The sequence below is a fragment of the Galeopterus variegatus genome, unplaced genomic scaffold (assembly GCF_000696425.1).
Source record: "Galeopterus variegatus unplaced genomic scaffold, G_variegatus-3.0.2 Scaffold7078, whole genome shotgun sequence".
In the NCBI taxonomy this organism is placed as follows: Eukaryota; Metazoa; Chordata; class Mammalia; order Dermoptera; family Cynocephalidae; genus Galeopterus; species Galeopterus variegatus.
In genome coordinates this window covers 78728-93690 of record NW_007733189.1, presented here as the reverse complement: position 1 = coordinate 93690, position 14963 = coordinate 78728, and the positions used below count along the sequence as shown (strand labels likewise).

General features: G+C 38.3%; 1 protein-coding gene across 1 annotated transcript in view; it reads left to right on the top strand.

Moving 5' to 3' along the window:
- FKBP5 (FK506 binding protein 5) overlaps positions 1-14963 on the top strand; it is a 38061-nt gene that overhangs the window by 14756 nt on the left and 8342 nt on the right. Inside the window, exons 3-5 of the mRNA XM_008591606.1 lie at positions 1040-1196; positions 6530-6620; positions 9057-9140. Of these exons, the coding sequence (XP_008589828.1) occupies positions 1040-1196; positions 6530-6620; positions 9057-9140 (332 nt within the window). The remainder of the gene's footprint in view (positions 1-1039; positions 1197-6529; positions 6621-9056; positions 9141-14963) is intronic.

The window sequence follows — 14963 nt, the reverse complement described above, 5'->3', positions numbered from 1 at the left end:
GGAAGAAGACAGTAACCACAAAAATTCCTTGAACTATTTGAGTCAAGTGCACAGATACGATGAGGGGGGAGGGGAGAAGGTGGAGAGAACTGGGTAAAGGGGCATGAAAATCAAGTACAATGTATTTTGAGAAGTAAAATAAAATAAAATTTAAAAAGAAAAAAAAGTTTCAGAGGATTGTTTTTCCTAGAAAAAAGAGTCTAACTGATCAAGGAAGCAATATGTCTCTATGCATTTTTCCTGTCTTATCTTCAAATAAGATAAAAGCCTCTCATCTAATATGAAATTGCCCTGGGAATGAGCTGAGTTTGGGTGGAGTAAGGAATTAGGCCCCAAGAAATTGACCTCCTCCCTTAACATTTCAGGGGAGCTTATTAAGTAATTTGATTTGTGAAACTATAGGAGACTATAGATTCTGTCACACTTTACATTTATTACTTCTAATAGCATAAGAGGTGCAGCTAAATTAGTTATTAATGTTGTCACCTTTGAATTTTCCTTTTTTCCACAAATATATTTGTGAATGAGATTAGGATTCCTAAAGAAAGAACTTCTGTATTCAGTAAACCTTTGTATATTATTGGGGAAACAGCCACTCAGCTTTGTCTTTTTTCCCGAGCATCTGAAGCCAAGATGCATTTACAGATGTTTATGCCGTTGTACTCCTAAATTTGATATTAAATTTGTGGAATTTTGATAATTATTCTATTAAATAATCCAATATTTCTTGACCTTGTAGATGAAATATAGTCTGTCATATGCAAGCTTAGATTAAACCTATATTTCCAGTTTGTTTCATTACCTACTAAGCTATCTTATTGAAACAGTTATCAGTAATTTTAACTTAGAAATATGATTGCTCTTAAACTCTCAGACAGGGTGGACTAAGCTTCTAGACAAAACACACCATGTATGTTTCTTGATGAAATGAGAAAGGGGAAATGATATTGCTACATTGTTGAACACTCATTTATCACTTCACTGAATTAGCCAGTCCTTTAGAGCAGCTTTGTTGACTGTCCTATCTCCTTTCCCTCAGTCCACCTGGAAGGCTGCTGTGGTGGAAAGATGTTTGATTGCAGAGATGTGGTATTCATTGTTGGTGAAGGAGAAGACCACGACATTCCCATTGGAATTGACAAAGCCCTAGAGAAAATGCAGCGGGAAGAACAATGTATTTTATATCTCGGACCACGGTAAGCAGCATACCAGTTCAGTATACAGTGAAGTTAGCTAAAGAACATATACTTGCCTTTTGATACAGTGTTTTGGCATTTTCAGTGAAGTTAATACAACAGTGGAAACAATTAATTAAATCAGGCTACAGTTAGCCATCAAGTAAGTTAATGGGCCTTACAATATCACAGAGGTTTGTGAGCATGTTTACTTGATCAATGTGTGTTAAGGATAGGATTGAAATTTTTAAAAATCAATTTAAAATAAAAAGGATAGAACTGATAGGCAAGTTTTGCTTTTTTGTTAATTTCTTTTGCCTGCCATCTTGCCCAGGCAGGTATTGACCCTTCTCACATGTGGTTCTCTTGCCCCCTCTTCCCTTTTCTCTAAATGCGGCAGGAGGCAGTAGAACATGTGGGAGTTGGGAGTCAAAGAAGTGTCTGGATGATTTACTACCACTTGAATTTGTGCCACCTGTTCTTATACGGAGTCCCTGAAAAAAAGTGTGTTCTTCCTGGATTTAAAGGCAGCGGAGATGACTCATTTTTGCCTAAATTTTTCCCATCATAAGGATATCCATTAGCACTTCCAAGCTTAGAACTATCAGACACTGACAGTCTCTCTTGTGAAAACATGTTTGGTATTATTTTTAGATCTAAAATTATACCATGAATCCAACCTTTCTATCTTGAGAAATGGACCCTTGAGAGAAACCAGAGTGTTTTGATTGTTTGCATGAAAGTGCATCTGCTTAGCTAGTGTATCCTCCCTCTGGCTCCATGGATTTCAGACTTAAGATTTTGAGTTACTTAGAATCTTGATGACCTGCACTTAGGTAATAGGTAAAATTGTGCATTTTGTACATTCTTTTGCCTTTGTGTAGCCTCTGTGGTAATCCAGTGACATATTTACCTTTGCCATAACATTTGATCCATAATTATATTTCTCAGTTGATGTTCTAGCCATGCCACTGCCACTTGACAATCCTTCCAAAATGCTGTACCTTGAACTCTTTAAAGCCTTCACTGAGGTACCTTTTATATAATACCTTCTTTTTCTCTACCCTATTCCTTTTCCCACCACTATAGTCCCACTGTAGTGAGTTTTATTTCTATTTACTCCATATTTGTAGTTCACTCTTAGGTGGAACTATTTCTCTGTTTCTAGAAGGAACTTTTTTTAATCAAGTAGAGCATAGAGAAGGCTATCTCCTCCATATCCAAATAATTGCTAATTACCTTTAATCTAGCATTCCAAAATTACACAAGTTCTAAACTCAGAGAGAGAGTGTGGTTTTTATCTAATGTTATGTTTTCAAATGTAAGCTCCTTGAGGATAAGTTCTGTATGTGTTGAGAGCATATAGTATTATATGAATCAGTTTATTACATTTTAACCTAACTGACAAGGCAATTGTAGAGGCAGATGTCTGAAGATTAATGGTAAAGGGCCGGCCCGGTGGCGCACTGGATAGTGCGCCGCTTGGGAAGCGCGGCGGCGCTCCCGCCCGAGGGTTCGGATCCCACATATAGAACGGTTCCCGCTCACTGGCTGAGCGAGGCGCGGGAGCAACACCGAGGTTTGCGATCCCGTTGCCGGTCCCCGGTCCGGTACGGGGGCGACACTGAGGGTTGCGATCCGTTGCCAGACACGGAAAAAAAAAAGACAAAAGACAAAAAAAAGAAAAAAGAAAAAAAAAAAAAAAGATTAATGGTAAAGGGCCGGCCCGGTGGCGCACTGGATAGTGCGCCGCTTGGGAAGCGCGGCGGCGCTCCCGCCCGAGGGTTCGGATCCCACATATAGAACGGTTCCCGCTCACTGGCTGAGCGAGGCGCGGGAGCAACACCGAGGTTTGCGATCCCGTTGCCGGTCCCCGGTCCGGTACGGGGGCGACACTGAGGGTTGCGATCCGTTGCCAGACACGGAAAAAAAAAAGACAAAAGACAAAAAAAAGAAAAAAGAAAAAAAAAAAAAAAAAAAAAAAAAAAAAAAAAAAAAAAAAAGATTAATGGTAAAGAGGAACAGAAATTGTCTTTATATTTTTATGCAAATAGTTCCTTGCAAGTTTAAACTTGTATCATTAGTGGTTAAACTTGGCTCTGCAGCTTACCAGTTGTGTGCACTTGGGCAAGTCACTTAACTGTCCTAACCCTCGGTTTCCCCTTCTGTAAATGAGGATAACAGTATCTATCACATAAAGTTGTGGATGACTAATGTAATAATGCACTTGAAGCACTTAGCAAAGTGCCTGGTGCATAAAAGCCCTCAGTATGTTTGCTGTTATTGCTGTTGTAATGGCTATCTCTTCCCTCCATTTTACCCTCAGACCACAAGAAAGAGGAAATCCTGTTTTAAAATATGGTAGATTTTTCAGATCTTTGCATAAGAGGCATAAAATTATTTGACAAGTTTTTGGTTGGTATGTTGAGGAGATATGTAAAGTGTATTCTCTGAAATATGAGACTGTCTTCACATGCATTGTATGATACTACCTATGTATGTAGAGAGTCCCCTACACACCAAGCACGTTTTCAGTACATGCAGCAAATTTACTTATTTTATTCAGATTCCTACTTTCCATGAACATTGTATCTGAATGTGGCTATAAATATGGCTGTTGCAAATATATGCTCTTAGTCTCATCTATATTTCATTCTCCAAAAAATTTCCAAGGCATACCTTTTCTTTGATTCTAATTGATTCCTTGGCAGAATGTTTTCATAATAATAAACTCGTAAAACACTTCCAAAAAACCTATTTTTCTCTCTTCTCATTGGGACAATATCTACCCTTTATATTGTTGTTTTAAGTATTGTGACTGATTAATCTTTTTTGTTTAGATAAAGTGTGGATAGTTTTAACTTTTTTCTTTTTCCTTCCTTTCCTTATGTTTCTATCCTGCACCAACCCCAAACAAAAACATAGACTGCCAAGAGCAATAGTGTCTAATTATGAGGCAGTTTAGGCCAAAAAACTGAACAATTTTCTGGGGACACACAGGGTCTGAATTCCTGTGTCCTGGCTCTGCCACTGCCTCTTTGTGTGACTTCTCAGGAAGCACTTCTCTGAGCCTCAGTTTCTTCATCTATAAAAAGGGAGCAAATGGTAAGAACTTGTAGTACATGTGCTTCTTGTATGCACATAAAGAATGGTCATTAATAGTCATTATTTGTATCTCTACTCTCTGAAGGCAACTATTAATCCAAGGACATTAATTAAATTCTTTCTGTTACTATATAGCCCAGATTATCTTTCCGTTAAGTCCTGGAATTCCATTTGTAGTGTTTTATTTTTCGGTCAGATGAATTGTGTGCCCTGAGTCTTTCTTTGCCCAGGCTGATTAGCATAAGTCAGATAACTTTCTGTATAATATGGGAGTCAGGATAGGTGCTCCCACATAGTTTGGTGTGAGCTTATGCCTCCCCAAGATGATGATCTCCACATACATCTTGACAGAATCACTTCATTTTAGCCCAGGAGAGATTGTAAAAATAATATCCTTTTTCAGGCTGTTTAATCCCATTGATAATAGCCAGGACACTTTGGTGCCTCCCTCTACCCAACCCCCACACACTCCACCCCAAGCCTTGGGGTCCCTTTTCGTGAGTTCCTCTAAGGCAGGTTTTCTCATCCTCAGCACTACTGACATTTTGGGCCAGATAGTTCTTGGTTGGGGCAGGCTGTCCTGTACATTGTAGGAGGTTCAGCAATGTTTCTAGCCTCTATATACTAGATACCACTAGCACTCCCATAGTTATGACAACCCAGAATGTCTATAGACATGCCAAATATCCCCCAGGATGAGGAGGGGTTAAAATCACCCCAGTTGAGAACCACTGGTCTAAGGCAAGTGCCAGGTCATCTGTTGCATTTGTACCTGCTTAGGACAGGACTCCAAATATAATATGCTTTCAGTAAACAGGTACTTAGTAAGGAGGATTCACCTACCTACCTAGTTTCCAGAAGTTAAGGAATGTTCTTTATTTACCAGATGGCAGAAACAAAATAGGAGATATATAGATCTAAGAGCTCAAAGTAGAAAACTATGCACCAATTCCCTAAATTGGCCACCAGTAATTAGGTCTTTTTAAAAATTTCTTTGTTTAAGATACGCTTTGCCCTGCTATTAAAACCACCACACCCCATTCCTGCCAGCTCTCATTATATGTCCATGGTTCTCTCTGGCTCCAGCTTCCATTTTCTTGTGTAACAATGGAGGTGAGTGAGTAAGCTCTTTTTTTCCTGGAAAATTCAGTCAAGGAGTAAAGTGATACAAACAACAAGACATGAGTATTTCCACTCTAGTCCTTTTGCCCCAAAGAAAATTGGAGGTATTAGCATTGACCTGGTTTTGACATTTTTTAACCCATAGCCTGAAAGTTTGGGTTTAATAAGTTTTTTGTAATATTTTATATACTGATAAAATATTACAACAGATGGGGAAAAAATGTATTGTAGTGAATATTTTACTAATATGCTGGGTATTGTTGTAAATGCTGGGAAACCATTGAACCAGATGGACAGAGATTTACTAGAGCTTCCATTCTAGTATATATATGCTTCTTGAACACATTTAATTTGTTGAAGATCTTAAATGATCCTAAAAAACAAATTTATATATTCCCAGTTATTTTATTCAGTAAGTTTTGGCTAAAAAGTATAGCATTTTACAATATGATAGCTACAGAGTTGTAAGAGTATTTCTTTTGACAAGGTATTAGAGCTTGCTAGGGCTGCTATTTTTGATCATATATTTGTTATATTATTTTTGTTCTAGTGTGCTTTTTTAAAATCTTAAAGAAATACTAGGAGAAGGTATTTTTTCTTAATATGCAAGCCTTTCCCCTTGTCCCCCCATTTATCTGACTGGAAGTGGTACTAGGAAGGTGACAGTACTTTAAAGCTTATTAAAACATACCTGTAATGAACACCACTATAACAATTACAGTGACTGTGTCCTCTCTGTCCTTCTTGCTGATAAAGCTTAGAGGGAATGTCCTAATAGCCAAATATTGGCTGTTTTATAAAAAGAACTAGATATAAAAACAAGCAGAGAAAAAGGCAGTGATATTTAAAATCACATTAAGCAAGCTGTCCCAAGGAGTACAGGTGTTGCATTATATGTGAATGTAAAGGAGAAGAGAAAACTAACACTAGCCTGGTTTCTAAGAAAACCGCAACAGTGATACTTGGCACTATACCTTCTGATCAACATCTGGTTTGTTTTCATGGTCTCTGATGCATATAGTTTGCAAATGATAGCTCTGTACTAATATGATGCCTCAAAATACTGAAGGAAGTGCCTGGAAATACACCAATTCTTTCAAAGTTTTATTTTTTACTCTCCATTTCAGATATGGTTTTGGAGAGGCAGGGAAGCCTAAATTTGGCATTGAACCTAATGCTGAGCTTATATATGAAGTTACACTTAAGAGCTTCGAAAAGGTGAGAAAATACCAACTTCTCTAAAGTCATGGTAGATTTCTTCTCCATCCACTTCTTATAAATCAGTATCTTATATTATCAGGTGGTGTAGATAGATGGTGTTTATTTGTATATTGTGCTTTTCATTATCAAGTTTGTCTCTTGTCTCCAACACTGTTTCTAGAGTATGAGACAACTGACATAGCACAGCTGATATACAACCAAGGAGCTCAGTGTTATTTTGTTCCTATGTGTCAGCTCTTTTTTTTTTTTTTTAACTTTTTTGGGTAGAATCCAAGACTTGTTCCCTTATTTGTTCCTAGACTTGTTCTTTTTGTACTTTTTTTCCTGGGTTAAGGACAAAAAGGTTCATGTCCTGCCAAGCAGCTCCTTGGGGGAGTGGGGCGCAGCTTTTCAGTACTGAACGGATTGTACCCTTCACAGGAGTCACGAAGAGGGCTGCTCTGTGGCTTCACGTTATTATCCAAATTGCAAGGCCTGGGGGGCCATCAGGCTCTGTGACCAGGGACACAAGAAAGAAACCTGCTAACCCTAGGTATTTTCTTTTCATACCCATCCAAATGAAGAAGAAAGAATTTGTCAAGTTGCCTCTGGTCCCAGAAACGGTATGCCTCCTTGAACATATTTTCATTTTGTCCATCTCTGGAGGCTCCTAGTAGCAGTTTAATGGGATAAACACACAGCATATGCCTGAGCTAGGTATGCTATTGTCGTCAGCTACATCCTCCTTGCATTTCCAAAGCCCCACCTTTCCCAGAGCTCCTCAAGGACTGCATTTTGTATTGCTTTTTAACTGCCACACAGTGCTACCTCTAAGTTGTATTCATTAAACATTTGACTAGAAACGTGACTGTTTATATTTTGTTAGACTCAGAAAGGAAACCATTGTGCTGTGGGCCTATACCTTTGGGCTAAGAAAATGAGGGGTGGACTTCTTTGAAATTCTCACCCAACAGCAGTGTTCCTCATCATACCCTTCCCACTTCATGTTCCCCAAAACAAACATATGCTCTTGTCCTGACCATCACTTATTGGCAGGTGACCTCTACTGAATGCCTGCTGGCTCAGCACTGATCCTTCAATGCTGTCTTCATAGCACATTGTGTTTTTTATTGTTAAAGACAGAGAAAATCTTTAGCATGTGATTATTTAGACCTTTGGCTCTCCTATTTCCATTTTTATAAAGTAACCTCTTTCCCCCTACCACCCATGGCCCAGTGGACACTGCCTATTTAGGAGCATCCTCACTGTGATATGCCACAACGAGCCTATGCTGTGGTCTTGTTCCACGACTATATTCATGCACCATTGCTTGGTATATTTGAAACCATGTGAAGGTATGTGATGTTGTTGGAGGCAGTGTGATTTAATTCTCTGCCTTGTGGTATTAGGAATACATTTATACTCCGTGGAGACTGAAGCCAATATAAAAAATGCAAAGGGCCCTTGTTAACTAGGTTTTTAAATAATTGAGCTAAATTGTTACAAAGCAACATGGGTTACCAGAAAGATTAGTAACCCTCTAATTATTCACTTTAAAAAACAGGGGTTGGGGGAACTGTGATATCAGGAACACATACTAATTGTCTTTTGAATAAAGATAATTTTACAGTTACCCACTTAAACTTCATAATTCATGTGCAGTAAATACCACTGACCATGCCTATTGTCACTTTCCCTAAAGGATCCTAGATTGTTCTCTTGACTCTTTATGATCCTTCTAAATTCAGCTGTTCCTATGGAAAGTGCAGTTACTTCTGGATTTCTATCTAAATAGTGGAGAATAACAATACACGTAATACAAATAGCAGATGATAATGAAATCATTTGTGGCTCTGAAGTGATATTTTTGCATGAGCTTTACCCTCCCAATTATGTTTTACTTGAAATTCCCCGAGTGTACGTGTGTGAGTTGATAGAGTTTAGAGGCCTTAGTATATCTGGTTGTTTTAGAGTGACAGGACAACTACCTGACCTGGAATTTTGAAACTTCTGTATGAATACAACTGACTTGACTACAGTAGTGTTCCCATTTTAGAGTTGAAAAACTGAGGCTTGAGAGAAACAACTTAGTGGAGAGGTTTGTAAGAGAGAAATAAGGGGCCCTAACTTTGTGTAGCCTCATCTTATAATTCTAAAGATGCACTTTTTAACAGTGCTCAACAGCTTATGTTCCTTATTGTGCTTTTACGTGCTCCTCCCTCTTGAGCAACGTGTGTTAAGCTATAGCTTGGTCATCATAGAAAGTGAGTCTTAAAGCACTATAAAGAGCACTAGCCTAGCAGTAAGTTGGCAGTGGCACACAGTGCCATCAGCCAGCATGTTCTGAGTTCTGGGTATCCTCTAGAAGTAGCTACTATTTGCTCCTACTAATGGCCATCAACTGATGCTTTTCTTTCTCTGTTCATCTAACCATTGTCACAAATTTACACACAGGCCAAAGAATCCTGGGAGATGGATACCAAAGAAAAATTGGAGCAGGCTGCCATTGTCAAAGAGAAAGGAACTGTATACTTCAAGGTGTGTGAGTCCGTGTACAATCCTTTCTATCTCAAAGAATTTACTCAAGTGTCAATGAATTGTGCTGGTATTCCCTACTCTGAATTCTATCAATACCCTTCTTGGCAAGAATAAGCCTGAATTTTTACAAGTCTGTCATTTTCAGTAAAAGAAATGGTGAGAGAAGAATGAATTAATGTGAAAAAAAGAATACAAATACCTCTTTTACACATTCTGCTCTAGATTGTAACCTTCCACAAAGGCAAATGAGGTCCAGCTTGCCTACCCACGACTGTATCGCTTAAGGCCTAAAACTTTGTGCTTGGTACATAGTTGGCACTCAAGAAGTGTTTGTGAAATGAAAAAGGCATGAATAGAATAATTGTTAGCAAATAGTAGAATTCATAAGGATGATTTTCACATTATTTTCTTTTTCACTGTCTTGGTGAAGTCACTAGGGCGCATAACAGAAGAAAAGAGAACATGCATAGATTTCAAAAGAAACTGACAGGAGGAGAGTATTAATTGCTTCTTATGGCCAAGATGATTTCTGCACACTCACTTCTGTAAAGAATCTGGAGAAATTCTTGAATGATATTCATCATAGATTGCTTCTCAAAAACCCTTTCTTGTAGCATCTAGGAGTGTGATATTTTCTCACTTAGATCTTAAACTCCCAGGTATAAGAAAAAAAGAAACAGCACTTCGTTAGATTGCAGTCAGAGTGTTCTACCCATTGCTTTCCCACCCCCAAATATAAGCCTTCTCCATGTCAAGCAGAAAGGACTTAGTGCTGAGAATTAGAGAGATAATGGGAGTTTTGTCAAGTCTTCTTCCTTTTTTTTTCACCCTTTTCTTTTTTGCTGCTGCAATCCATGAACAGAAATTAGATGATGTTTTTCAATAGTATAAAACAGTGATGCTTAAATATACTTTAATAAGTCTTTATGGAGCATCTGCTACAAGACATGCTATTGAATTTACAACCTTGACTGGAGGGAAGGGAGGTAATGTTAACCCAAATGAAACAGCTAGAGAATTATGTAAGAATGTATAATCAACCCAAAATTAATACAGCCAGAGAGCAACATGTATGGTTTTGTTTTTCAAACTTTGAGCTGAGACCCACTATTGGATCATGAAATCAATTTAGTGGAAGTGTATTAGAATATGTAATAAGGGTAAGTTTTGTTGTATAACAACTTTTGTTTAGTTGTGTATGAGTATTGGATTGCAATTCAAAACCTATATCTTATTGTGGGTTTTGGTCAAATAAACTTGAAATCCATAGGCTTAGATAATATATGATTATTTACATATATTTATTTATTTACAATTATTTATTATATATACTGAAATAATGTGTGGGTTACCAGAAAGCATTGGGATATGGTGCGGTGAGCTCTGAGTTGGGAGTTGGAAAACTGGGCTTTATGGCTCTTCAAATGATTTAAATTCACTTAAGATCCAAAGAAGTTGTTTTCTGGTGAAAAGTAAGGTAATTAGACTAGATGATCTCCGAGTTTATTTCCAGCACTAAACTTCTGTGAGTTTCTAGATTCTTGAGAGCAAGTTTGATTTTTTAGAAAATACTAATTCAGATATGTTGGATACCTCTAAACTATTCAAGGAAGATTCAAATGGGTTATTTGTAAATCCAATACACAATACACTAGAATAAAAAAGAAAATTTTCTGTAAAATCCCTTAAGACCGTAAGTCCTGGATTGTGTTTCCTATATTCCTGGAGTTCATAAAGTCTTTAACTGTATTTTATATATTTCCCAAACTTCTAAATAGAATATTAAGTTTGGGAAGGTTTGAGGCTTTTGGCATTTGACTAGAATCATATCAACTCAATGCAGTAAAACAGCTCAGCTGTTTAGAAGCTCTAAATGGTTGCTAATGATACAGAACTTTGGAAAACATTCTTGGTAACAAAATAATGTCATGAAGTCATGTGTTATATAGCTGTGTCCTGAATATATACAGAGAGATGACCAGAATTAGTGATCAGTAGCAGAAAGTGGTCAGAAAGAAAGTAGCAGTCTTTACAATTATTTAACTTTGTTGCTTATTAGCATCACAACTGCAACAGTGATTTGTGTATTTCATAATATCACAAACCTTCTTAAAATTACTGATCTTTGAATAAAATCTGGATCAGCAGTCACACATATGGAACAAATTATTTTTAACATGCAATTTGATAGACAAAACCTTTCAAAACATTAGTGCATTGGGGGGAAATTAGTGAAAGGTTCAAAACCACTGACCTAAGACTTTTCTCCCAGAATGTCTCTGAACATTTTGTACCACTAAAAACTTCCCTGGAGGCACCTTCATAATTATAGGTAAAAGATCCCAGAAGTGATCTTAGCTTTAGCTGTAAGACTTCAAAATGGTTGGTAGATAGTTTCCTGTACACATTCCCTTCCCTTTTCAACTTTCAGGGCAGGTTTCAATCTGCCATACCGTCCTCCTGGGCCTCATCTTTTCAGGGTATTTGACTTGGCACGTTGTGTACATACACAGTCCAGATGTGTGGATGAGAGCAGCAATGGTCTGAGCTAAAAAATCTCTATTTCATGCCATCTGTATAGTAGAGCTCCGTTTCCATTGACCTGTTGGTTTGGTTTATACCTAGGTGGGTAAGTCTCTCCCCTTAGTAGGATTGAATTGTACTCAGCTTTTAAATGGGAATGATTTTGCTGTTTAGATTGTAAAATCCTCATTTCAACCTCTGAACAATAATGAGAAGAAAAGTAGGAAAGAACTATCTTCATTTGGCTATGAAAATAATTATGAAACACAGGTAACAATATGATATTATGCTAGACATTGTTGTGCAAGCCAGTTAAACAGACATGAGTTTTGCCCTCATAGCTGATAGTATTCTGCAGGGCAAGAGCATTAACTGTCACACCTGGTTCGCGTTTCTCTTTTTTCTGTCTTGGCAGTAGAGTGGTGTGAAGTTTGCGAACACTCTAGTGACGTGGGGTCTTGCGCCCCCTTGTGCTCATCTTGGGAAGAAAGCATTTCTAAAGCAAGCTAGTTAAGGATAATCATTCAACCACTGAACCCTTTTCAGACAAACCAGGCTTTGCTGTGTTTTGACCACTCTTGCTGAACCAAGATACCAATAATGTGATCTAGAAACAAGTCATCTATGACTTAGGACTTCGGGTTAAAAAAAAAAAAAAAAACTCTGAAGAAGAATCCACCCTGTCTTTTTTCCTCCTTCTTTCATTCTTTTAGTGCAGGATTTTTCAACCTTAGCACTACTGATATTTGCTGCCAGTTAATTCTTTGTTATGGGGGCTGTCCTGAGCATTGTAGGATGTTTAGCGTCATCCCTGGCCTCTGCCCACTAGATGCCAGTAGCACCACCTCCTAGTTGTGACAACTAAAAAATGTCTCAAAACATTACCAAATGTCCCCTGGGAGGCAAAAATCACCCCCAGTTGAAAACTTGTTTCAGTTCTTCAGAAGCAGTAATACTGCAAAACAAAGACCTTGGCTCATTGGAAGTTGAAGTCTAAATAAAGTTACATATGATATATATATGGAAGAGCTTTCAAAAAATTTAAATGTTCTGTAAATGCAAAGGAACTATCAAGAAGTCTGTTTGTTTTTTTAGAAACCATAGCCTTCTACCATTCTGATTATTCACAACCTACTGAAGTGATAAGTGTTAAAATCTAGGTTTTTATCCTCCCTGGCTCTTCTTTTCTTTCCCTATAGCAGTATATTAGGCGATAGTCAGAAAAGTTAATAGATACATTAAAGGTGAAGGAAGGAGAGAAAGAATTTTAAAAATTAGGCATGTCAGGGGAAATGTCTATCCTTTACTAATCTAAATGAAATGACACCTTTTGTTTCTACCCACACTTCTATTTTTGCCAATGATAGAAAAAATTTTGATTCCATAGTTATATTCCTTTGGCTTTAATATTTCGTCAGCAAACCTTTATTAAGGGCTTCTTTGGTCTAAACCCTGGATATTCCAAAAGGATAGGACATACTGCCTGTCTTCTAAGAGCTTACAATCTAGTGAGAGAAAACACAGTGACAGAAAGAAAAAGTCAACTCTTGAAACTGAGTGAAGACTTTATTCTTATTTTTTTGTAGTTCCCACAAAAGGAGTTGTAGGCCTAAAGCTATGACAAAATGTGAGTGTTGTCTTAGTCAGCTTGGTCTGCCATAAGAAAATACTATAGACTGGTTGGCTTAAACAACAGGAATTTATTTCTCACAGTTCTGGAGGCTAGAGGTCCAAGATCAAAGTGCTAGCAGGGTCAGTGTCTGGTGAGGACAGTCTCCTTGGGTTGCTTATAGCTCCCTTCACATGGCCTTTCCTCAGGTGCATGTGGGTAGAGAGAGAATCAAGCTTTCTTACGTCTCTTCTGTAAGGACTCTAATCATATCATGAGGGCCCCACACTCACGACCTCATCTAAGTCTAATTCCCTACCATAGGCCCCATCTCCAAATATTATCACATGGGGGGGTTAGGGTTTCAACATATGAATTTGGAGTGGGGGACACACTGCAGTCCATAGCAAGTATAATTTCCTCAAAAACTTGAGCATTTATAATAAAAGGGCCTGGTTTCATATTCTTATAAGTAACCTATATCTCAGATTTCTGAAACAGAAAGGGTAACAGTCTTTGATTGTAATGCCTTTCTCCTTCATAGCATCTCAGAATCCTTTTGTACTGCCTTCCTACAGCAAAACTTATGATCTCTGAGTCTTCCCTTCCCTAAGCAAGTGGCTTGTAAGGAAGGATGTTCAGGAGATGTAGCATAGCCCTCATTCAGACCCAGTCCCTCCAGCTAGAACAGGTCTACCCCATCCTCATCCCCAGAAAATCGACATCAGGGCTTCCTGTCTACAGGCAGAGCTCACTTCCTATGCCATCCACTTGAAGCCCTTTATAACAGGAACATTCTCTTGTACTTGCTCTGTTATTTTTCTCTTCTTACTCAGAGTTGTTGGGTGAGGGTTGGAGTATATGTGGAGAGAGACAACTCTGCGGTGTGATGTAGTCAGTCCTTTGACTGTGGCAAGTACTAGTGACATGGTCTTAACATTGTTCATTGTCAGACATTGAATTAATGTCCTAATAGGTCTTGATGCTTTTGTACCATCCAATAGGCTGTGCTATCGGTGTTTTTGAGATTATAATCATCTCTTGCTAAGGAGAGCCCTCACCTATACTACCATCTTATTTGTGTATTTACCAGTTATCACTTTATTTTTTCATTCATCTTAAAATGACACTAAACACATCGTCTCAGCCCCAAAGTTTCTTGTATGTATATATCTGTACGCACACACACACCTGCACACATGAGGGTACTTCAAAAGGTCATGGAAAGACAAAAGATAATATAAATAGATCCTTCCATGAACATTTTTTTTTAAAGATGACCGGTAAGGGGATCTTAACCCTTGACTTGGTGTTGTCAGCACCACGCTCACCCAGTGAGCTAACCGGCCATCCCTATATGGGATCCGAACCCATGGCCTTGGTGTTATCAGCACCGCACTCTCCCAAGTGAGCCACAGGCCGGCCCCCTTCCATGAACTTTTTGAAGTACTCTCATGTAATTAATTCATGTGATCATTTACATTTGTTAGAATTCTACTAATAAGGTAAGAGCAAAAATATGAGTAGGAAAGGGCCAGCCTATGGCTCACTTGGGAGAGTGCAGTGCTGATAACACCAAGGCCGCGGGTTCAGATCCATATATAGGGATGGCCAGTTAGCTCACTTGGAGAGCGTGGTGCTGACAACACCAAGTCAAGGGTTAAGATCCCCTTACCGGTCATCTTTAAAAA